This window comes from Poecilia formosa, unplaced genomic scaffold (assembly GCF_000485575.1).
Source record: "Poecilia formosa unplaced genomic scaffold, Poecilia_formosa-5.1.2 Scaffold257, whole genome shotgun sequence".
Taxonomy (NCBI): Eukaryota; Metazoa; Chordata; class Actinopteri; order Cyprinodontiformes; family Poeciliidae; genus Poecilia; species Poecilia formosa.
In genome coordinates, this window is record NW_006800196.1 from 163,843 (window position 1) to 188,598 (window position 24,756).

Genomic DNA, 24,756 nt, shown 5'->3' on the forward strand with positions numbered 1-24,756 from the left:
GGGCATCTGGTAGCTGCTCTTGTCAGGGGGATACTGTTGTGTTCTGTATTTTCTGTGTAGTTATTTTCGAGGTTTTCTGTGTTTAGTCCTGTCCCTGTCCTGTCTTCCCTGTTTGCTTCCCAGGTGTGTCTCATTCCCTGATTACCCTCCCTGTGCCTGCCATCGGCGGCAGTTATACAGTTTGGTTTAATTTGATGATTTTAAGTTGATGTAAAATATTTTATGTTTATTATAAGTTGTGCAAAGGTTACCAGAGTGGAACCAACGTTTAATTTGTTGTTTCATTTAGGCACATATTTTTAGTTACACTCCGCACTCTGTAGAGGGCAGCATGCTTTATTATTTCCTTAATTGATGGAGAGATTTGGTGAGGCACCGAGGCTCCGGTAGCTGGATTGACAGAAGAGGCTACAGGAGTTTCTGTATTAACCCTTTCAGGTTGAAGCGGCCAATGAGGTACGCATTTTTGTATTTTAGTTTTGTTTGTAAATAGAATGTTTATTTTAAGAATTTGTCAAGTTTGTTAGCCACGTGTTGGATGACGTAATGAGTCTGTTTTTGTAAGTCAAGCCACTTTATTGTAAATGTTTTACCGTAGTTTTCTTTATGTGAATGTCTTTCTTTCTGTAAAATGTATTTTATGTCTTTTGTACAGTTCTCACGGCATAATTATTAAATGCCAGTAACTATCAAGAACGCCTTGTGTCCGTTTTCTGCCTGGAGGGAGTTATACTCCCTGTGTATTTAAGTCCATCTGTTGTCTTTGTCTCTTGTCGGATCGTTGTCGTTGTTCTCGCATCCTGTTCGTCAGTCTTCGTTGCCTTAACAGTCAAACTGATAAGTCCTGTGTTGGTTTCAGTTTAAGTAGCTTCCGATAATTAGCTGTTTAGTACTCTGCCGTGCCGCCTGTACTGGTTCTCCCTCTCCTCACTAAAACACAATTCGTGACATGTAGTGTGTGTCATGATTTTAATCCTTACCGGAGAGCTTGCTGTACAAGGTGTTTATCTTTTCCTTGAGTTTATTGTTAATAATGGTCAACTGTTCAGTCCTGTAATCTGAGTTATTTTTCTCCAGCTGCATTTTGTGGCTTCTCCAGATGCTTTGCTCCTGAGTCTCTGTTGCAACACGAAAGAAAACAAAATAAATACTCTTACAGCATATCTCATCATACAGCAAATATACAAATTTGGGTATTTTTTCCTTTATTTAAAAATAATTACTTTGGACTGCGAGGTAGATGTTTCCAGCCAGTAGAAGCAAACACACCACACCCATAAAAACACAGGCCCATTTGAAAGTACTCCTCTTCACAGACGTTTCGCTGACAAAAGACACTTAAACAAGGAATAAATATCTTAAATCATGTATTTAAAGTAAACTATCAAGACAAAAACCATCAAGGAGTATTTTGTCTTTGCTACAGTACAGCAGCTTCTACACGGAATCAGCAGCGCTCTTACTTTTGGACTGAGCCTGTGAAAGTCCTGAGAGGTTTGGCGAATTGTCCTCCACCCAGGGGTTGTCGTACACTCGCAGGCTTTCCGTACTCACGTAGATGTCCACCATGCTTTCCCTGTTGTCCTTTTCAAAGTGAACATGTTTAACACAGCCAGGCTCCACAGACAGGCTACCTGACATTGTTTCTGCATAGATATTCCCAACATATACTGTTCTTAGCAGCTGCTGTTCTGGCTTCACTCTTTTGTTTTACTAATCTCAGATGGGGATGCTTTCCAAAAGAAGCAGAGCACTTGGCATATAAAAAGGGAAGAGTTAAAAATAGGAAGTTAAGGTTTGAATATCTGTTTTTTGCAAATCTGCTTGAACATATTTTCCATTTTGTGATTGAGAAATAGAAGCTGTTCACATTTTAGTCAGAAGAAATGGTTGTTTTTAATGTGGCTTCCTGTCCTGGTTGGCAAAGGGCAGCTAGTTTCACTCCCAAAAGGTTTCCTATTGCTTGTTTTTATGTCAAATCAATCTAAACACTTTAAGCACCACAGGAAAATACTACTGAATACTATGTAAAATACTCTTTTTGATTTGTTAATTGTTTTTGTCAGGCCTTGGATTCACACAGTGCGGCTGTGGGCTTCTCGGCCTCACTGCCGCAACATCTGGAAGTGGCAGTAGAGGCATATTCCCATATCTGAACTCATTATGGGGTGTTTGAGTTGAAGAGGACTTAGCTTCTGTTGGCAAATGGAATGACTGCAAAAGTTCTTCGCCGGACAATGGCACTCCCGTACAAAACCTTCTGGTTTTCTCCACCACGTTGAAGGACGAAAGTATTCCCATTTTTTGTAGAGTCCTGTTGTCAGTGAATGTCTGTACCTTATAGGTTTGTGCTGGTTTGGGTCGCTCAAGATTGTAGAGCCCCAGTCCGACTCCAATCCAGTTTGAAACTCTCAGAAAGAAACTCATTTGTCAAATTTCTTAAATGTCGAATAATAATAATAATAGGCGAAGGAAAGAAGGTGAATACAAATAACAGAGATCTTACATATATATGTATGTACAACCCCTTTGTGAAGTCATACAACAGTTTACTTATCTAGCTACGTCACTGCGTATGTTGCGTAGGCCCAAGGCAGCTGACGTCGGCAAGGTGAATCACATGACAGGCTGAAGCTCGAACGTCATGTCACGTGAGTTGGAGCGGACTGCAAATAAGATTAGGAGGTGGAAATGGGCCCTCCAACTACAGACGTATTTGCGTTTTATTCGTGTGTATGCTCCAAACTAACAACATAGAATTGTTTGTTAATAAAAAATATAATGCCCCTTTTCCACCGGCTCTACTTCAGCAGCTCGGCTCTATTTCGGAGTGGCCGCTTTTCCAGACTCGGATCTGTAGCAGGGTGCTGCCTCCTGGCGGTGGGGAAGGCAGCACCCTGCTTTCCTCCCTCTTGCAGCGGGAGGAAAGCAGGTGGCTCAGATGGTGCGCATGAGCCAACGAGGGTTTTTGTATTAAACTACTATAAAAGTTGTAATAGTGCCGAATATACATGCACTAATATTAGTCAAGGTGTTGCAAATAACTTAAAAGTGTCAGAATTCATTCATAATATAATTCAAAGTGTATTCAGATGTTGGTAAACTGCCCCTGAGACCATCGTGGTTCTTCGTGCAGCCTCTGAGTTGTAGGATGTCTCATCAGTGTCAGTCTTCCTGACTGCCAGTCGGTGTTTACCTCCAGAGACCTCCACCATTACGGACCAGGGATCACATGAGCTCAATGTGCTGATGAAACATTTCTAATAAAAAAAAAGTGGCTGATGTTCTTACAGAGTTGAAGTGCATTAACAATCTGTCGTGTTTAACTTCTCAGTACAGCAAGTTCGTACCATTGCTAAATTATTTTAAGTAACTCCTCATCCTTCATCCTCTCATCCATTTTTGATTTTTCATTTCCCTTTTCATCTCCATGTCCACTGCATTTGAAATAAACTTAAAGCTATTTCTAAAGAAGCTTTTTGAAATATAAATTTTAAAATGATTTGTGTGTTTTGGCTGTTAACCTTAAATAAATCAGAAACAGTGATTTGAATCAAGTTTAAATAAAAATGGATGCACACCAGTTTTACCTTGTTGGAAAGAAGGAAACATTGTAATAAGAAAAACTCATAAATTGATTGCTAACCATCTATTCCTGCACAACATTAAAACTTTACTGGCATATTGTACCACTTTCACAATATTCACCAACAAAAGAAGGTGATTTAAGGTGAGAACGTTTTTTTTGCAGTTCTGCTGCGCTCTAGTAGATTTAGAGATGTGTAAGTTTTGGTTAAGGGTTTGGGTTATGAATAGACTAGTAAAGTATTTCTGTGAGGCATAAATATGTAGCTACTAAATGAATGTCCTAATATTGGTAGGAATACAAACCGCTGTGTGTGTGTGTGTGTGTGTGTGTGTGTGTAGCTTGTATGGCCACCTGCTGTGAGAACTGGGTCAGCTCACCGACACTCAGAATGGGACCACCAAAAAACAGATTTTTTTTTTATATCTACAACATTGGTCATCTCTTGTGCTTTCAAATTTTAATTTTTACTTATTTTTAGATGAACTATTTTCATTTTCGTCTTTGTCTAAGAACATATCCTACACTTGTCTCTGTGTCTGATGCAAATATGAGTAATACAGGGATGGTGAACTATATCTCTTTTTTTTTAGTTCCAGATTTCCTGCGTATTCAATCAGGCATCATATGGCACTGGGCAAATGTTTTAGTTTTCAGGGTCTCTTTTTTGGACATTAAACTATGAGAAATTAAACAGAAATAAATATTTATTTCCTGTCTTCCACTATGATTCTGTATCTCCAAGGTGGCTGTGTGGAGAGGAGCGTTAAGCTTGAACAGATTAACGACGATGACAGGATCTTCTATATCACCGAGAGCGAACCCTTCATCAACACCTTCATCTCAGTCCTCAGGGAAAACGATGGCTTGAAATGTGCAATCTTCACAGGTGGCATCATGGAGGCCATCCTCATCCTCAGCAGTTCAAAGTTCACTGTCACAAAGCCGCAACGCTCATGATGAAGTTCGATGAGGCCGTAATCAGGAATTCAATGAGGTGTTAAAATGTTATTAAGATAACTAAACTGCTTATTTTATTACAAAATGATATGTCAGCAATATCTACTGACTCCTACCTGAAGATTAAACATTTGTGTGCAAAAGTCCCAAATATTTTTCATAAACTGCCAATGTAAAAATATTTTTAAAAATCCGCTCCTTCAAACTAGATGCAGCAGCAATTAGCAAACACCTGGTGAAACTATTTTATTATTATACAAACACCAACAACCCTAACAATGTTGTTAAAGGCTTAATGGAGAAATATTGTGATGTTTCTCCATTGCTGGCACATTATTGTGATTACTTGGCCGACCGGAAGTGCTAGTGAGCAAACGTCGAGGTCGAGCTGCTGGAATAGCTCGGCAGTTCGCCGTTATAGGCTTGTAAAACTGGAACTTCTGTCACACTTACACACTTAACACTAACTGCTAACTGCTAAGTCCAGTTCGTGCAGTTATGCTAATTGCAGTTATGCAGTTAGCATAACTTGCTTACTGCATAAGTGCAGTTAGCATGTCCAAAGAGCCATTTTTGCTTTCTGTCCAGATAAATAAACTTGTTTTAAGTTGAAAGTTTTATATCATTCTATGTATTCAAACTTTACAGTAATGTAAAGAGCTGTTGATGTGTTTTAAGTGTTGCAGGTTATATGCCAATGTGTTTTTATTATGTCCTCCCTTTATGTAAAAGAAAGCTAAAAAAAACAAACAAACAAAAAAACAACAAAAAGGGAAAATAATTTGTTGTTTTTTATTTGATCTCTATGAAGTGGGTCTGGTGACGTGGGAGAAAAAAAATTGTGGCCGCAACTTAATAGTGGGAACGAGAATAATGAGAATGGCAATTACTCATTTATTTTGTGGAAAAAAACTCAATTTAATAACGGTTTTGTTTTCTTTTTTCCCGACTCCACAGATTTCAGATGTATTCAACTTAATCGATAAGATCTGGCTAAATTCATTGAAAACATTTTCCACATATTTGGGGCTTTTATATAACATTAGTGTCTGACCTTTTACATTGATTCCCAAACATTCAACTATGGTCAAGAAAATCATTTTACAGTTTAGTGAATTATGAAATATTAGGAAGTTCTAAGCCCCTCTTATGCTTATTGTTCTCATTTAATAAATTATAATTAGGAGACGCCAATTTGATTAGTACAGATGCTTCATTACTATAAGGTCTCAGCGGTTTGTTGGGAATCATTAGACAATTCATCATGAACACATCTCTTAGATCAGAGATCATGTTGTAGGTGATTTTAAAGCAGTTAGCCTGCCCTAAGGCATTAGCATTGAAAGTCACACAGACGACTGTTCTGTCAATTATCTAAAAATGAAAAATAATAACACGACTAAAAACCTACCAAGACATAGCTGTCCACCTTGATTGGTAGTGTCTGAAGTCATTGTTGTGTATATTTAGATCATTCCCCAATGCAAAGCTGAGTCACATGACCAGTTCATCAGGCCTCGGCAGAGCTAGCTAATTAGCATGCTAAAGAGCTAAGCCAGCCATTTGAAGCAGGGGCATATAACAGGGTAACTCTTTAGGAGTTGCAGATATTCACACCTCTGTTGGTAATTCTGCTGGCAACATAGCTGTGTGTTGTTTATGAGTGGTAAACAGGGCTTTAAGTGGAAAAAAAAAGTGCTAGCACTCCCCCTAATCTCTTCTAAAGTGTGTTGATTAAAGTAGGTTGAATAAAATTGCAAACCCCACTTTTTTATTTGTAACAGAAAACAAATATAACTCGCAAAATCTTAAATGTACGCCATACAAAAGAGAACAAACATGGTGGAAAAGTTCTAATAAAAAAATATAGCGAGGGAGAGGGAATTTGCTATGTCGAATTCTGTGTTTCGGTTCAGTTACAAAACAATATGAAACGGTTACCCACACACCAACTCTGATAGATCATTGGAGCAGGTGTTTAAATGAGCTAAACCACCACAGATTAGCTAACAGCAGCGGTAGCTAATCTCTGCTGTTAGCTATTGATAAGGGACTAATATCCCTTATTAATAATAATAAAATAAACATCAAGTCTAGAAACATGAAACTGTGACAGACTGAAAGTTCTGTTCTTTGTGTGGGACATGTTTGAGAGTTTTTTTGGTGTTTAATCCTGACACACAGTGGCACTGTTGTCAGTTGTTATGGCAACGAGTCTCGTGTAGCCGTCACAGAGAGCGAGAGAGAGAAAAAAGGCGGTTTTAAGTTCTTCAACGATTTTTCTGCGTTATTTTCTCCTTTTCCGTGTTGAAATGTCTATATCTCCAGGTTTCATTTAGTTGACGGAATTCTTCTACTGCGGCGCGCGGCTTTGGATAATGAGTGGTTTATAAATGGCACTAATGATAAAACTTATTCTAGTCCAGTGTTTTTCAACCTTTTTTGAGCCAAGGTACACTGTTTTAATTGAAAAAATCTCGAGGCACACCACGAATCAAAAATGTAAACAAAGATACTCTGTAGCCGCCTATATTACATATATAGTCATTCTTATCAAAGTGTCTTGAATAGGAATCAAATAAACACAAAAATGTATCNTAAATGAGCTAAACCACCACAGATTAGCTAACAGCAGCGGTAGCTAATCTCTGCTGTTAGCTATTAATAAGGGACTAATATCCCTTATTAATAATCATAAAATAAACATCAAGTCTAAAAACATGTGACAGACTGAAAGTTCTGTTCTTTGAGTGGGACATGTTTGAGAGTTTTTTGGTGCTTAATCCTGACACACAGTGGCACTGTTGTCAGTTGTTATGGCAACGAGTCTCCGTGTAGCCGTCACATAGAGAGAGAGAGAGAAGGAGAGAAAAGGCGGTTTCAACGATTTTTCTGCGTTATTTTTTCCTTTTCCGTGTTGAAATGTCTATATCTCCAGGTTTCATTTAGTTGACGGGATTCTTCTACTGCGGCGCGCGGCTTTGGATAATGAGTGATTTATAAATGGCACTGATGATAAAACTTTTTCTAGTCATTCAATGGCATTGATAATTTGAAGTCAACACTGAAACAGGCCTGTCAACAACACGCGCTTACCTGACTGTTTAAAGTGCCCAATTGATCTAAAAAGATTGTTTTTGTTTTAGGAAGAATACCCAGAGTAACACATAGATAGACAGACAGGTTCACCATGCAAAGTGCATTAAAAGAGACTCTTTGCTCTGTATGTAAACCCAGGAGCCGTTGTCAAGGCATCAGCTGTGTTACTGTGAAACTTTCTCTGAGCTGAATTCCTCTAATCAATACTCTTGGTATTAATTTAAACAGTAAAACTAAGCATTGATAGTAAACTAACATAAAACGTAGGTAGGCTATTGGAATGTTTACCTTATCACGTTATTACAAAGCCGCCATTTGAGTCAAAAGTATAAGAATTATACTATTATGGCAAGCAGTTTTAACATAAATTTAGTTTCGTCTGACTAGCCGTAATTAAATTCCAGATATCTAAACATGCATTTTGACAAGACAAAACTACATTTTGATTATCCAGAATGTTAATGTAAAACATCTGCATTTACATTCTGACTAGTAAGAATAATAATTCAAGATATCTTCAATTACGTTTTAACGAGTCAAAATTCCTTTCCAGTTATCTCAAATTATCTCACTGGATCCGTCATTGGGCGAGACACACAGGTTTTAAGGGATTGCTCATTTCTAATCTTCTCTATTTGTGCAGATGTACAAACAAAGCCTTTTTCAGATCACTCTCGAAGTGTTTTATTTAGAAAATGTCACAATTAAGCCATTAAAATCGTTTAATGATTGCATAACACTCATCAAATGTAACTTTTTTCCCATCTTTTTTAAGTCCTCGGCGTTGATGCAGCTTCATTTGATTATATTTACTGTGCACGCAGACTGGAGGTAATTTCCATATTCATCAGGCAGGCAGTGACAAGGAGGTGGAGGTGGACCTGCTGCGGTTAAATGGATGTCGCTGCACACTTTCACTCTGCTCCATTCACATGTCTGGATCGGAGGTCTGCGGCGCTAATCCGCCTAAATCCCGGTCAGCAGAGGCGGAGCAAGCAGCGCTTTGCAGTTTCCTCCCAGATCGGTTTCACTGTGGCGGGTCGCAGAGAGTGCACGGACTTTCCCGTTTAAAAGAAACAAAACAAAAACACGATGTGTATCCTGGTGTTTTCTGTAGAGTAGCTGCCTGCGGAGACGGTGCGCTCAGGAAGGGGGAGCAAATGCGCCTCTTGCCATGACTGCTGCCGGGGAGCAGAGCTTTCAGGTGGCGTTGATCTTGTTGTGCGTCGCCCAGCTGACCGCAGGTAGGCTGCTCGTCTCCGTGTGCATGAAACACAGGAGTTGTTTTTGTCGTTTCATGTTGTTGTTGTTTTTGCTCTATAAAGTTTGGGTTACTATAAATGGGATGATTTTTTTAAATCTCAGACGCAATTATACATCATCAATTAAGCGTGTCGGTCTGTGAAGTACTCTTCATACTTGCACACCACTAACCCTAAGCTGTTTTTTTTCTTTTTTCCTTTCAGAAAAAGCTTTGAAACTAAAATAAAAAAACAAAGAAATTTAATTACACTTTTATAATTAAGCTTTTCTTCAACCTTTCCCCACATACAACTAGATTTATGTACAGTAGCTCCTCAAAGCAATTTTTTTTATTGTCTCTGCCCAGTATTTCATTTGATTATTCAATCTCCTTTCCCAGTCAGCACAACTCCATGATATATTTTGTACTTTATAAATTGCAACCTCAACCTTGTTAAAGCAAGTGGAAGGTTTGGCTGATTAAAGCATATTCCTGCAAACTTTTACCTAGTTTTCTGTCACAGATTAAAGCTGATTGTGCAATAGTGCATGACTGTCTTTATTAGACCTGAGGGATTTTATCATCCATCACTAAAAATGCAGTCAAAGAAAAAATGATTTATTTATGGTCCATTTTATACTTGTTGATGTGTGATTATGCATTTATAATGATAAAAAAAATATAACCTGCAGTGAAAAAATTAACTTAAATGCAGTTTTTATTGCACAACCTGACACAAATTGTCAACTCACCCTTTAATTTTAATGCATTTATTCAGTGTAGTGTGAAGCTCTATTTTTGTAAACACAGTTACTATTGGCACATCTAGCAATCACTTCAAAACAAATGTAAATGAAGCTTTTGTTTTAATTAAAGATTTTGGAAGTTTATCAGAGTTTCTAAGTTCCTCTAAGAGGTTCACAACTTTTTTCTTTTTTTTTCCACTTTGTTTCACATGCCATGTCCAATACTCTTCAAAACAGAAAACAGAAGGGAACATGCCATAAAGTCAGAAAACAGCTACCTGTCTAAACTTGTCCATATTTGCAGTTAGATACATAATGTAAAAAAAAAGAAAAAAAAATCTGAGCATCTTGAACTGTGTCAAGCAAGGCAGCTATCCCGTCTCTGCTTACACTCCTATAAATTGTTATTGCACTGTGCATGTTAAGGGCTATGATAGGGTGATAAACAAGGTTAATGATCCAAAAACACAGAAATGGTTTATCAGGCCCACAATCAGTCGCCTTCAACATATTGACAGCAGGAGTACCAATGACTGTGTCACAGATGGTTTTGTTAAAAACTCCCTAACATTGGATGTTACCTAAATTAATAAATGTGCTCAAATGAAAGGTTGTTAGCTGTGAGATTTTGCCACTGCAGTGGAAGTATGTTTTTCTTGCCTGCCAATAAATACGTCTGGCACTATATATTGGTTTGGTCAGCTGTTTGAGCAAAGCATAGTGGATCATTTATTTGAATGTCACCAATTTAATTGATGAGAATAATCCGTAGCTTCACAGTCTTCAGTGTGATCTGATGAAAAACAAGCTAGAATGAACTTCCAACAGAATACAAATGTCTCCTAATGTCAGAAAAATATTTGTTGAGCAAGCATCTTAATAGTGTTGCTTCTAATAGAAGCTGCGTTAGCAGGTTTTTAAATGACAGATATGATTTCTATAACTTTTCCTTGCTTGTCACTAATCTGTTTCTGTGACACCAATAAAGAAAAACAACATGAGCTCAAGAGAGCCGAAAACGCAGTTAAAGCCCAAAGGCCAACCCACAAAAAGTAGTGATAGTAGCAAGGTCTACAAATTCACAAGGTAAAGATTTATATGGCTATTTATGGTTGAGGACGAAGAAGTCAGGAGAAATATTGTGCTAACAAGGAGACTTAACAAACTGGCACTCTTACGGAGAGATTTGAACTGTTATATGGCTCACCCAGTCTGCCTGTAATTAACCACAGTGGAGAATAACTGTCTGTTAAAAAAAAAAAAAGGAAAAAAAAGAATTTGAAATACTTAAATTTTGACAGGATTCAGGTAGAATCATTGTTGTCACTTAGATGTGGACAGACGTGTCAGAACATCCCTCATCGCAACTACGTGACCAGAACAGCCTATTTTATTTTCGTGCACCATACAGTGTTTGTGAAAGTCACTTTTCTCCACATGAGGTTGAGATTCACTCACTAGCTGTCAAAATGTTATTCTGTCTGTTATGCCTCTCATATTCTATTCGCCCGCTGCAGTCTGTTTTTTTCACAAAGTGCCCGGCACCTAAAAGTCCAGAGTAGCTAATGCTGCACATGAACCACCTTCTCCTTAATTTGATTCATATGTGGAGCAAATCCTGTGCCAGATGAAGTTAATTGTCATGGCTTAGCATGCAGAAAAATAATTTGGAGAGAGGAATTATTTATTTTGCATGACCTGTGGACATCGGCATACATTTTGAGCCGTGAGAACACAAAAAAAGAGAACTGTGAAGAAAACAGTTTTTCACCTGGAAAACCTCTCAAAGTTTACATACCTTTTCATCAGCTTTGGATGGTTCCTTACCTTAAACATAAGATTATAATTGGTTCATAACCCTAAAGCAAAAATAGCTTCCAACAAGCAGATTGTTGTTGGTGATTTTAGAGAAATATGTTCACGAAACCAATCTGATTGTCCTGCACAGATGAAGTTCACACTCCATCCTATTTCTGTTTTGCCAGTAAAGAGCTGCACACTCATTTGACACGATCTTGTTTAAAACGGCCTTTTTTAGTAAAAAAAAAAAACAAAAAAACACGACGTTCTCTGACTACTCTGTCTCTACATCATCATCCAAATATGGCAGAGCCCGGCTGTTTTAGTGGGCATTCATAAAGCTGTGTGAGTTTTAAGAATAAAAGAATGGAATAGATTTTTTCATTCTTTTAACTTTTTTTGTAGTTTTTTTTTTCTGTTTCTGCACTATGATTTTCAATGTTTTTGTTTGTTTTCTCCCACGCGTCTCAGTTTTCTTTGTGTTTGAAAGTAGTTCTCGCGATCTCACTACTTCAGCTGCTTCAACTCTTTTTTTTTGCCATTCTGGTCCAAATATAGTTTAGGTTGTCACTAAGACAAAACGAGGTGTTTCTTTCAAATCAATGAATCTTTGACTCATCCTTATGAAAATGCTGTAGTTTCCCTGAAGAACAACAACAGCAAAAAAAAACAAACAAAAAAAAAAACAACTGACTTTCAACAATGTTTTTTGCAGATATTTTCTCTCAACTTGAGGGAACAGAAAACAAAAAAGATCAAATGGACATAGAAAAAAAGAAAAAGCACATACACATTCCAGCCAAGGCTCTGGAAAACCAGAACGTCTATTTTAAGAGAACAGGGATGCGTATTTAGAATCAGTGATGATATTCTACGGTGTGGACTGTGTCCACAATCCACAAACACTCCATGTTAACACTTTCAAGGCCCAAAATGACTCGGACACCTCTGTCTTGTTTAGCTGAATCCGACTTCCTCAGTGATTTGTTTTGCTTGTTTTAGCTCCGACTCCGGAGATAAAAGGAACAACAAATCTGCTCTGACTCAAAAATAAAATAAAAAATAAAAAAAATCCCCAAAGAGGAGTAGTATAGAAACTGCAAAGGAAAGTGTGGGAAATCCAGACCAGAGAAGAATTTAGGAATGAAAATAAGATGGGAGTTGTGCTGGAGCTCAACTTTGTTATTATCATATTATACTGTCTGAGGTTCAGTCAGGCTGTGGTGGCTGTTTAAGTAAAGCTATAGTTCCAAACACAAGCATCACAGATATGTTACACACACACACACACACACACTCCCCGTTTCCTTAAAAAGAGATTGGAGTGTGTAAAGTTTTACACTATAACCAGAGAAACCACAGAGAATGGTAGACAGTATATTTAAGTCCATTGTATAGGATTAGATGTGTGTAGTCGTAAACACATTACCGGTTTACGAGACCAGTCTGCCAAAAGTGAAGAGCAGAAAATACAACGTCTGCGTGATTTTAAAGAATAACTGCTTTACACTTACAGAAATGTAGCTGAAGAAATGAATGTTCTTGTTACTAAGCAACTCAAAGTATTTGCAGCCTTCTGGATTTTTTTTTAGTTTTTTTTTTTAGTTTTTGTCTTCTTTTTTCACACTTAGACGCTTTGAGTCATCAAACTTTTTTTTTTGATGTAATTTAAATGCAACCTGACTGACAATGTGAAGTAACATCTAAATCACTGCGTGTCTCATTTCAATCAGATCATTTCAGTTCTGACGATTGAAGTCTCAGATTTGCCTAAAAACGTCTTGATGATACTCAAGACTTTTGTCTTGACCGTCCCTCTGTGAAAACTCACGAGGCAAAGGTGAAATCGCTCTGAAAGGTGCACATTTCTGTTCCTACTTATATTAAACCAAGAGCGCGTGGAGTATTTTACGGGGGAAATGTAGCGTTTGCGTTTTTCATGAGCTATTCAGGAATTCAGGTTTCAAGGGTATGAGTTGTTCCACATGGTACTGGGATCCTTGCTAGGTAGCAGGGGGTCAAGATGCAGGGAACACTCTGGACGGGACCACTTTCCATCACGGGCGACACAGTCACACCTAAGGGCAATTTAGAGACAAAAATACCAAACATGCATGTGGAGATTTGGTTGCGGAGGGAACTCGGGCATACACAGGGAAAACATGCAAACGCCGTGTTTGCAGGTCCCGACTGCACGTCTGTTTGCCGTGAAGCAGCAGTCCTAACGACTGTAGCAAAACTAGTTTATATTTTTAGTTTGAGTGAACTTATTTCCAAATGCACCGGGCTTTTTGTGATGTTCTTTTGCGCCAGAAACTGAATTTTGTTCCGACGGAAACATGAAAGGTTTCCTTCTTGTAATTCTCGCCTTAACGGTTTGCACGCACAGAGAAACGCCTCAGAGTGATTAATCCACCTGAGGGTTACAGTCAGACTGTAAATTTAAATGGTGTTCCTCTCAATCCAGCCAGCAATTTTCTGCTACGGTTTTTATGGTCTTCGTAACTTCAACCTGGCCACCTTCATTCCTTTCATCTGATGTTTTATTTATTTATTTTTTTTAAAGATGAAGAACAAAGAATACCGACTAAATCTGAAAACTCACTTTTCTCACATGTTTAAAATGACAGAAATTTTTTTATGGGATGTTTTTTTGTGAAAAAGTATGTAAAAAAAAAACAAAACAAAACAAAACAAAACAAGCATAGTTTCCAGACTAATGATAGCAAAACAGATATTTCTAGTAGAGTAATTCTGCTGTGGAAATCACTGCAAATATCCTAGGGAAAAAATGAAAAACTGCAAAACCCAACATTTGTTTGTATATTTTTAAAGAACATCTCTTGGTTCCTTATCATTTTTTAACTTTATTTGTTGAAGGTCCAAAGAGTCACTTGTGGTTTTGAAAATGACGGTTGCAGATCTCTGTGCTTGAAGATCAACAATGGTGTTTTGCATTCTCCGTGAGGTTTTTGTCCAGTTTTGCTCCAAATTTAGCTGCAACCAACTTCTCATTAAGTCCAAAAAGCTCCCCCACAGCATGATGCTGCCACCACCACCATGGTGTGCTTTAAGGTGGAACATGTAATGTTTGTTCTTTTTTTTTCCTCATAAAAACAGATATTTAAAAGTTTGATGCCTTCGTCTATCTGTGTTCTCTACATGTGTGGTTGCAAAGGTTATCCAGGAATTTAGGTGATTTTTTTGTTTTTGTTTTTGTTTTTAGGTTTACGGGTAATGAGTTGTTCTACATGGTGCTCGGGTCCTTTCGAGGTAGCGGGGGACGGAGATGGAGGGTGCACCCTGGACAGGGTGCCTTTCTATCACAGGGCAACAATAGAGACAGTCAGGATAAACTACTGTGTATTCACAAATTCACTCATAAGGCCAATTTAGAGACAAGATGCCTAACATTCAAGTGAAAGCATGCAACCAGGAAAGCATGCAAACTCCACGCATGCAGGCCCCGACTGGAATTTGAATCTTGACTCCCTTGCTGTGAAGCGACAGCCCTATCGACTGCATGACTCTTCAGTGGAGAATAATTTGTTTTAGAAAAGGAAATAAAGTTGTCGTTCTGAAGGGAACTTGTTCTGCAATTACAAACCATAATGCCTGTTGTAGATGTTCTCTTTTCACCTTGTGTTCTCATTCAGCTCCTTTGTTGTACGATCTGTTGCATATTATTAGTTGAGTGAACTTGTTTCCAACCGGGGTTTTATGACGTCCTTTTGCGCCAGAAACCGAATTTTGTTCCGACGGAAACATGAAAGGTTTCCTCCTTGTAATTCTCGCCTTAACGGTTTGCACACACAGAGAAACACCTCAGAGTGATTAATCACCACCTGAGGGTTACAATCAGACTGTAAATTTAAATGGTGTTCCTCTCAATCCAGCCAGCAAATTTTCTTCCTACGGTTTTAATGGTCTTGCTAACTTCAACCTGGCCACCTTCATTCCTTTTATCTGATGTTTTATTTATTTTTTATTTTTTTTGAAGATGAAGAACAAAGAATACCAACTAAATCTGAAAACTCACTTTTAAAAATAATAATAATAAAAAAAAGATGGAGAATATCAAAGAAAATCTGCTTTTCTCACATTTTAAAAATGATACAAAATTGTTTCGACACAATTGGAGAAACGGTTTGAGAAGTAAAGGGTTTCATAAACCTTTAAAATTTGCCTTCCGTATTTGTTGACTGTCAGTTTTTAATTCCAACCTTTTGTTTTTTTTTTAGGTGTTCTTTGAATAAAAGTATAAATTTAACTCTAAATGTCATTTTTCAAAAAATGTATTTATTTACAAAATTTCAGTGATTTTACATTCAAATATCCAAATGTGTGAATTATTTAATTACACATAAGTATCTATTTATTTATTTTTTCCCATTCATGTAATTGGAGCTACCTCCTGACTGGTTTCGTTTGGCACTGTGCAACATTCATCCATTTATTTCCCAGGTTTTCTGTGGCGGGCCATCTCGCTCATCAGTCATTCAGCAGCTTATCAAATAAAGCATGACAGCTGCAAGTAGAACACAAGATTATGCGGGTGTTAATCTAAGAGGCATTACTCTGGTTCTTCCACCTCCTGCCATTTAAGAGCTCAGATTTTCTTATGTAACAGCAGGAGCCGCGTCTAGGCTGAGAGTAAAACTGTTTTGTCTTGGTGCTTTTTCTCCACACATTGATGAATTAGCCAGTGGATGGGAGGGGAGGAGGGGGAAGAAGTAATAAACACAATCTGATTTTTTTGTGCTTCAGGTCTGAAGTGTGTGTGCCCGCTGTGCGCCAACTACACCTGTGAGACGACCGCAGACGGAGCCTGCTGGAACTCTGTGATGCTGATTGACGGGAAGGAGGAGACGGTCAAATCCTGCATGTCCCCCTCCCAGATGAAGGGCCAGGTTTTCTGCTACAGCTCCAAAAACGTCTCCAAGAGGAACTGTTGCTTCACCGACTTCTGCAACAATGAGACCCTGCACCTGCATCGAGGTATAACCACAAAATATGCGTTTCTGCTCTGTCACTTTTGGATGTGTTGTATTTTAGGTCACTTTCTTCTAATCTGTGTCCGATGACAATTTCCTTGGCAAACGGACAAAAGCATAAAACCCATCATCTCCTCAGTCTGTTAGTCTCAGTAATTTTATTCGGTCAACAGAAACAACAGTCCAGCCTGTGAGGGATTTCCCACTCATTCTGGTCCCGGCCAGACGAGGTGGATGCTGATCCGCCTAGATCCTGTGACATAACAAAGCTGGCAGAGGTTATGCGACGGCCCTCCCCTGATTTATAAATAAATACTTTGTCAGGCATGTTGTTCAGAGAGCCTCTCTGCTGGGTAGAAAATGGCCCAAAGCACAGGGAAGCTTTTTTTCACACCTCTGGAGTTCAATGGAAAACTCTGGAAGGTTCACTTTATACCGTGTCAGTCTATTCGCTGTTTGCTTACTGCTAGTTCTTGCAAAAATCCACAAGTCATAGATAACTTAAAACAGCTTTGTTCTGTTGTCAGCACACATAGTTTTACAAATAAACTGTGGCTCGCAAAAGTATTCACACCCCTTTTTGAACTTTTTGGCATTTATGACCACAGAGGTTTATATTAAACTTCCCTTTTACTCTGTAACCGACCTCTGTGTGATTTATTCGAATCATAAATACGGCTCTGTGAAAGCCTCGGAGGTTTGTCAGAAAATACAATATCGAAAAACAAACAATAAATCAGATCTTAATGGGAAAAGTTAATAATGGAAAAATTCTGCACATCACCCTGAACACACCATGGCAGCATCGTGTTTTGGGGATACCTTTCTTCAGCAGGAGCCAGGAAACTGGTTGTAGTTTTGGGAAACATGCATGCAGCTAAATACAGGAAAATCCTGGGAGGGGAAAAAAAAGAAAAAAAAAAGTTTGCAGGATTTTGAGTCAGGCCTGGTGGTTCACCGTAGAGCAAGATTATGACTTTGAACAGTCAGAGCGCTACAAGAGGATGGTTTACATCAAAGCATATAATGTGCTTATCACTCAGTCAGACCTAAATCCAATTGACAATTTTTGGAAAGACTTGAAAATTGATGTTTAGAAGCTCAGTTCAGTTTGAATGAATGGGCAGAAATGTTATGTAAAGCTGATGGAGACATAAAGACTTACAGCTGCATTTACAGTGAAAGGTGACTCAACCAGTGTTGGCTCAGAACAAATTTCTATTATGCCAATTCACAATTATGCATTGCCTTGTATTCTCCTGTAACACGAATTCCCAGTAATATACATTTAGATTTGTGAATAAAATGGGACAAAATGTGGAAATGTTCAAATTTTTTTATCTAAAAAAAAAAAAAAAATTAAATGCTTTTTAGGTGCTAAAAAAACAATTTTCTGTCTGTCATTTGTATTTGTTGGTGTTTCTAACACAGCCAACCAAAAATGGGAACAAATAATGTCAAATATCAAAATATCCAATTTAACACTTGTTTGTAAAGTTGCCTTTATTGTAGAGACACGACACATGCTCATTCCTTGAGTTTAGCAGCTTGTTCATGGCTAAATGATTCAAAGATCAGCATTAAGAAGCTTAGAGAACAAAGGAATGAAAAATGAGCTAAAGTCCAAAGCAAAACTTTCACAAAGGCTAAAAAACTGTTGATTAAGAATTCATTATTAGATTTTGAAAATACAAAAGACTTTTAAACATTAGAAGAAAGTAAACTACAGAAACAGAATCCCGTTACTCTGTGTGAAAATAGTGTTTGTAAGGGGTCTCTAACTGTTCTATAGGCAGGGATCAATTTAATAATATTTAATTAAAAAAATACTAATTCGTGACCACTTTAGAAATAAGAAATATTAGTTTTGACAAAAAAGGACTCACACTAAAGTAAGTGAGGGGTAGATTTTCTAACATCCCGGTAAAATGCAGCAGATTTACTGTGCAAGATGCATCTGCATGTCAGTGAGTGCACAAGGTCATGGGGGTCAAGACCCTCAGGGGTTGATGGTGTCGACTGTGAATGAGGACAACAAAATCAATGGGTTTCATTGTCCTGTTAAATAGCAGTATCATGTGTAACCTCTTTGGAAATGGAAAAAAAAAACATTTTAAATCTGGATATAAATTTCTTCTTTTATTCATTCTTCAAGCCTGTTGAGCATAATTTTCAAGCGGCCTGTCTCTTAGACACATAATTGGTCGTAAGTTCTTAAGCCACTGGGACAGAAGAGAGCGAGGTCTTGTTTTGCATCATATCTGCCGATCTTCACTTGGAGCCTCAGTTGGCAGGATATGAATTGGGTAAAAGGCTAAAGAGATCTTAGGAAACTGTGGTTAAGTTCACAAATTGTTGATTTGCACATAATGAATGCTTGAGGACCAGCTGGTGAGTCCATCTCAGGAAAAACGAAAGAACTTTCCTAAGATTTAAGTTGAATTTTAATTATATTTAAATGATAGCATGTGCATGTGTTAATATCCCATCAACTCAAAAGACTTTTACTCTGTCGTACTATTTCAGCACCTTGCAACATGACTTTTTCAAATGTTGTTTGGGTTGCGTACATTTAGATCTATGAATAAATCTAAATAAATTTGGCGGCATTATATATAAATACAAAGCAGTGTGTAATTGTGCATTTTTGAATGGAAAACTGAACAGTGTGGCATGGATTGGTATTCAGCCATGTAGAAAACATAGCAAACATATAGAACAGATGAGATTTAACATATTTTGGATTACGTTTCTCTAAACACCATGTCGGGTGGAACAGTAACGCAGCACTTCACACTAAATGCTTAGACATGGTAGTGGCTGCATATTGCTGTGTGGATATTTTCTTCAGCAGGAACAGGTAAGCTGCTAATAGGTGAAGCTAAAAACAGGGCAAATCTTGAAGAAAACGTATTAGAGGTTGCTAAAGACTTGAGGCGAGGGTGAAGAGTTACCTTCCAAAATGACAACCGTTAACATGCAGCTGGAACATGTATACTGAAATGATTTACATCAGATGCACTGAAGTTTGTTGTTATAATGTAACAAAATGTGAGAACGCTAAAGGGGTGTGAACACTTTTGCACGGTGCTGCACAGCACTCACTGTGCCTCATTTTCATGTCTGTAGAGCTCATATTACCACATATTGATGGTGTCCAGGTTTCCTCTGGCCTCCCACAGACACAACGAAGGTCACAGACAGAGGTGTCAAATTACTTTGCCTTGCCAAACCTAAATTTTTACGACGAGTGCACCTGCATTTAATCAGTATGCATCAAAAACTTTAAACGGGGAGACATTTTGATTTTAAGAAATACAATGTATTTTGCGTTCTGCAGAGCAAAGATTATATTTGCTAAAAGCCTCTTTATTACTCTTGATTAATAGCATTTATGGGCATTAATTAAATGTTCTGGTTCTCAGGCAAAACAGGGATTTGGCATCTGGAGCGGTGCATTTGCAAAATGAGTTTCCACCTTCAAAATTAGCGACATCTGTTAGCATTCGTGCAGCAGCGTCTTCAATTTGCAAAGCACGAGGTGTGCCTTTTCAACTCTTAGTATTTCAATCAGGGAGCAAATTTTGGCAACAGCTGCTGATAATATGCTGCTTTGTTGAGTGCCACACGCCTGCCACTTAGAGAAAACACCACCAGGGGGAGCAAAGAGACAAGAATCTCAGACACAAATCCTCTTAAAAGCTTGTGTTGTTGTTTTTCTTTGGAAACCAAAGCCTTAAGGATGCAGTAAAAATGCTAATAATGCTGAGAATGTTGTTACTTATGTGTGCACCATCAGAGAGGCCTTCAGAGGAGCCGGGCTGGAGCAGACTGCAGCTCATGGTGGTGATCCTGGTGCCCTCCTGCTTGCTGTGTGTGGGGATCCTGCTGGGGGTGTGTGTCGTGCAGGGACACCGTTGTGCCTACGGCAGAGCACATAAGCAAGACCCCGAGGAGCCCCTGGATGATCAGATGCTTATGTCTCCTGATAAATGCCTCAAAGATCTGATTTATGACATGAGCACATCTGGCTCAGGGTCAGGTGAGAGGAGTCCTATTCGTTCTCAATGAGGCTCTTACAGTGTCTTGCCAAATGTACTAAAACAAGCCTGAGATTTCTTGTTGTTTTCATATTGGAGTTACAAATTTAAGTGCGTTCTGTTTCATATTATATGCATGTTTTATGTGATAGAGCAACACAAATTACTGTATATTGGTGAAGCATGTGGACAAAGGAGAGCAGGTTTTCAGAAATATTTTGCAAATAAGTATAATGTAACATTATATAATAGATATATAACATTATATAATAGAATTATATAAATGTGACATGCCTTTATATTCTGTTAAAGTCTCAAGATTTTTGTGTATATCTCTGCCATTTCGAGACCAAACATTTTGCTGTTTTTTTTATTCCAAAAAAGCTCAGGTTCAGTCTGATTGGATAAAGAGCCTCCCTCCATTGACATCAACTTGAAAATATGGTGTTTGAAGACTTGCATACTTTGATCTAAACTATTACATTTTAGGTCTGACTATATGTTTAGTGTCACTGTCCTTCTTCTTCTTGGACTAAGGATGGAAATTAACATTTTGCTAAATCCAGTGTATTTACAACAATATCGTTCAGTCATTAATACGCACCGTCCTATTCAAATAAAATCAATTCAATTCTTCCTCATATTTAGCTTAATCTAGCTTTCATTAACTCTGTCAAACAGATTGTACCTACTGAATAAAAAACGTCCCCTCAGCAAGATGCTGCCATGTGGCCATAGCTTCTTGTGTCTCCATCGTAACTTGTAACAAAGCAAACATGGAACTTCTTATGTCACAAATGGCTTTCTTCTTGCTGTCCTTCCATCAAAACCAGAAGTGCGCAACTGATAGTTATTGTACTTAAGGATACTCCCACCTTAGTTGTGGACCTCTGAAGCTCTCCCAGACATATTGTGTCTTTCTTGGCTGCTTCTTGCATTAATTGCTGTTCTTGAGGTGGATGGCCACATCTCAGATGGTTGGTGTTCATGGCGTAGCCTTTCCGGTGCCAAACAATGGATTGAACAGTGCTCTGCGAGGTGTTCATGGCTTGGGATATAGTTTTATAACTGAATCATTCTCTAAACTTCATAGCTTTTTGCTTGACATGTCTGTTTCATGGGCTACATTCAGGTTTTAAACCCATTCATCATTTACTTTTACACACTACTTTGTGTTGTTCTATCGCATATAATCCCACTAAGATACATGAAAGTTTTGTAGCTGTAACATGTCAAAATGTAAATGGGTTCAGGCTTTTCTAAGCTGTGCAAAATATTGCAGTTTGAATCATATGAGCTTCGTGTTTCAGGCCTACCACTGCTGGTCCAGAGGACTATAGCTCGGACCATCGTCCTGCAGGAGACCATCGGGAAAGGTCGCTTTGGCGAGGTCTGGCGTGGCAAGTGGCAGGGGGAGGATGTAGCTGTGAAGATTTTCTCCTCCCGGGACGAGAGGTCCTGGTTCCGGGAAGCAGAAATTTATCAAACTATCATGCTCAGGCATGAAAATATTCTCGGCTTCATCGCTGCTGATAACAAAGGTATCAGATTAGCAAGTTTATAACACGAACGGATCAAACATGTCGCCTGAATGTGTTGACATTTCACAGCATACCTTGCTGTTATCTGCAGATAACGGCTCGTGGACCCAGCTCTGGTTGGTGTCAGAGTACCATGAGCACGGCTCCCTGTACGACTACCTGAACAGGTACACGGTCTCAGTGGAGGGCATGGTTGTTTTGGCTTTGTCTGTAGCCAGTGGACTGGCACACCTTCACATGGAAATCATTGGCACACAAGGTACAGCTTTTCTTAACCGTCTGTATGTGAATGTATTTCCTCATCTCAAAGAAATTAAATGAAACAAAGTCCAAGGAAGCCCTCAGTGGGCACAGCAGGTTATAGAACCTGCTTCGTTCACTGATTTACATGTTAAAATATATTTTCTTAGAAAATAACCCAACTATTTACTTTAATGTTCATCAGATGCAGTCATGTTTTCATTTCCTGAGGTTTTCTGTCTTTTTTTTAAAAGGCAGTTATTTACTTTGAAGATGTACCCTCTAGTTTCTTGAAATATGCTGCCCCCTCCACGTGTTTTTGGCAGAACCGGTGAACATGTGTCAAATAAATGCATCTTTTCTTGCAGAAGAATAATTTTGCTCTGTAAATTACTAAAAAAAAATATGTCATTTAATTGGAGAACATGTATTCATTGGGGGGAAATCAGATGTTGAGAAAAAAGAGAAAGTTCTATTTCTTTTGCAAAATTACTGGTGGTCACAGTTATTGACATCTTTTCCCAGTGGTGCTAGTAAGCAGTAATAAGTACTTCTCTTACCACTCAATACATGCTGTGATATTATAAGAAGATACATTATGCTTTCTGATGTCACATTGGTCCATAAAACAAACAAAAAAAACTTCTTCTAATCTCATATTTTTACTGTCTTGCTTCTAGGAAAGCCCGCGATCGCTCACAGAGATCTAAAGTCCAAAAATGTCCTTGTGAAGAGGAATGGAACGGCAGTCATTGCAGATTTGGGCTTAGCTGTTAAACATGATTCCAACACAAACACCATAGACATAGCATCTAACCACAGAGTGGGAACTAAGAGGTTAGAGCAAAACGGCTAACGGCTGCAAAACAAAGACCTAAAATCAGACTGAAGTGGTCGGAAAGTGCTTGCATGGTTAGCTGGCATCATACGAAAACAACAATGAAAGAAAAAAGTCTTTTTATATTTTGTGGATATAAAAGTCTATTCAGTGTGAATGCTAAATAGACACTCTGACAGCCTGTGTATTTAGTATTAAAGAGCTGACAGTCAAGAATGATAAGAATAGCAGAACCACATTTTTAAAAAAAACCCAGCAGTATTTCTTGTAAGGTAGGGAAACAGAGCCAAGCTACTTTACTACTACTGTGGCGCCACCTAGAGATATGTTTAAGTCATTACATTAACCATGGATGTAATGGCTTAAACGTCAGACTCAATGTTTAAGCCATTAACATTGCTTAATGGCTTAAATCAAGGCTGACTTGTATGAGTTCTCTAAAAAAAAATATATGAAGAAATTCTCCAAAGTATTTTACGTTCTGATTTCAAATAGTCTAATTAAAGGGAGCCACATCCACAAAGTGATAAAAGAAATGACCTGTGCAGGGCTAGTGCTGTTTGTGTTGCTTTTTTCCACATTATTAGGCTCTAATGGCCTTGTTCTCTGCAGGTACATGGCTCCAGAGATCCTGGATGAGTCAGTCAATATGAACAACTTTGAGTCATTTAAGAGAGCAGACATCTATTCGCTTGGCCTGGTGTTCTGGGAATTAGCCAGAAGATGCTCTGTAAGAGGTATCTGAAACATAACTCTCCTATATCCTCTCCTCAGTCATTTGCATGAGTAGCAGCAGAAATATCTTATAGGTGAATTATCAGCATAATTACATGTAATTATCTGATTATGTACATGTCCATTAACATAATTTCCTTGTTTTTTTTTTACTACCATAGGACTTCATGAAGATTTTCAACTGCCTTACTATGACATGGTGCCTTCAGATCCATCCATTGAGGATATGAAAAAAGTTGTATGTGATCAGAAACTCAGACCAAACATCCCCAATCAGTGGCAGAGTTGTGAGGTAAGACCAAATATTTATTGCAGTGGTGGCCATCAGTATGTTTAAAACTCTGTGGTCGACAATTCAAGAGACAATCGAGTTTCTTGCAGCATTTTCTTCTCAGTAGTCATAGGGGTGTTTACAGTCATGTTCTTGTTCAAAAGCAAGACACATGTGAAACCCTTTGAAAAAGCTAGAGTGCAGCTGATGACGTCATGTGTGGGGATCAGTGCATAACACAATGGTCACTCAAGACAAAAGTCGTAATAAACACAGCCTGCAAGCTCAAATCTCAACGGAGAAGACAAAGCGTTTATATGCCAATTTGTCCAGTGAGGAGGAAGTTAGAAGAATTTCTTTAAGGGCAAAAGCTTTGAGACATAACAGACTAGCACCCAATCCAGAAAATTAAAAGAACTCTGTGCCTGGCTGTATTTTGCCACAGTGGAGAATGAGTATTTTACTCTGGAATTGTCCTTTAATGTTACTGCGAAGTGAAGTTGTCTTAAGGTACAGGTGGAAAGGACTCAAATGCAATTCCCAGCTGGAGTCAAAAAAATACAAGCTGGGTCAAAGATGGGTGACTGAATTTTCACAATTCAATTAGAGACAAGGTTGCACCATTTACTGAATATTTTTGCTAACTGTTTTAAGTTAATTTAG

General features: G+C 38.3%; 1 protein-coding gene and 2 long non-coding RNA genes across 3 annotated transcripts in view; 1 reads left to right on the forward strand and 2 right to left on the reverse strand.

Annotated features, from left to right (window-relative positions):
* LOC107838449 (uncharacterized) lies at positions 1-9,453 on the reverse strand. Its single transcript, XR_001664515.1, has 3 exons — positions 9,442-9,453; positions 734-736; positions 1-76 (listed from the first exon to the last, which is right to left on the reverse strand). It is a non-coding gene; the product is annotated as an uncharacterized LOC107838449 (long non-coding RNA).
* LOC107838448 (uncharacterized) lies at positions 1,037-1,491 on the reverse strand. Its single transcript, XR_001664514.1, has 3 exons — positions 1,464-1,491; positions 1,224-1,337; positions 1,037-1,118 (listed from the first exon to the last, which is right to left on the reverse strand). It is a non-coding gene; the product is annotated as an uncharacterized LOC107838448 (long non-coding RNA).
* The window catches only part of acvr1c (activin A receptor type 1C), a 20,156-nt gene continuing 3,834 nt past the window's right edge, over positions 8,435-24,756 (forward strand). The window contains exons 1-8 of the mRNA XM_007570266.2: positions 8,435-8,889; positions 16,202-16,432; positions 20,228-20,470; positions 21,779-22,009; positions 22,101-22,268; positions 22,930-23,086; positions 23,700-23,824; positions 23,984-24,114. Coding sequence (XP_007570328.1) covers positions 8,820-8,889; positions 16,202-16,432; positions 20,228-20,470; positions 21,779-22,009; positions 22,101-22,268; positions 22,930-23,086; positions 23,700-23,824; positions 23,984-24,114 — 1,356 coding nt within the window. The 5' untranslated portion in view covers positions 8,435-8,819. The remainder of the gene's footprint in view (positions 8,890-16,201; positions 16,433-20,227; positions 20,471-21,778; positions 22,010-22,100; positions 22,269-22,929; positions 23,087-23,699; positions 23,825-23,983; positions 24,115-24,756) is intronic.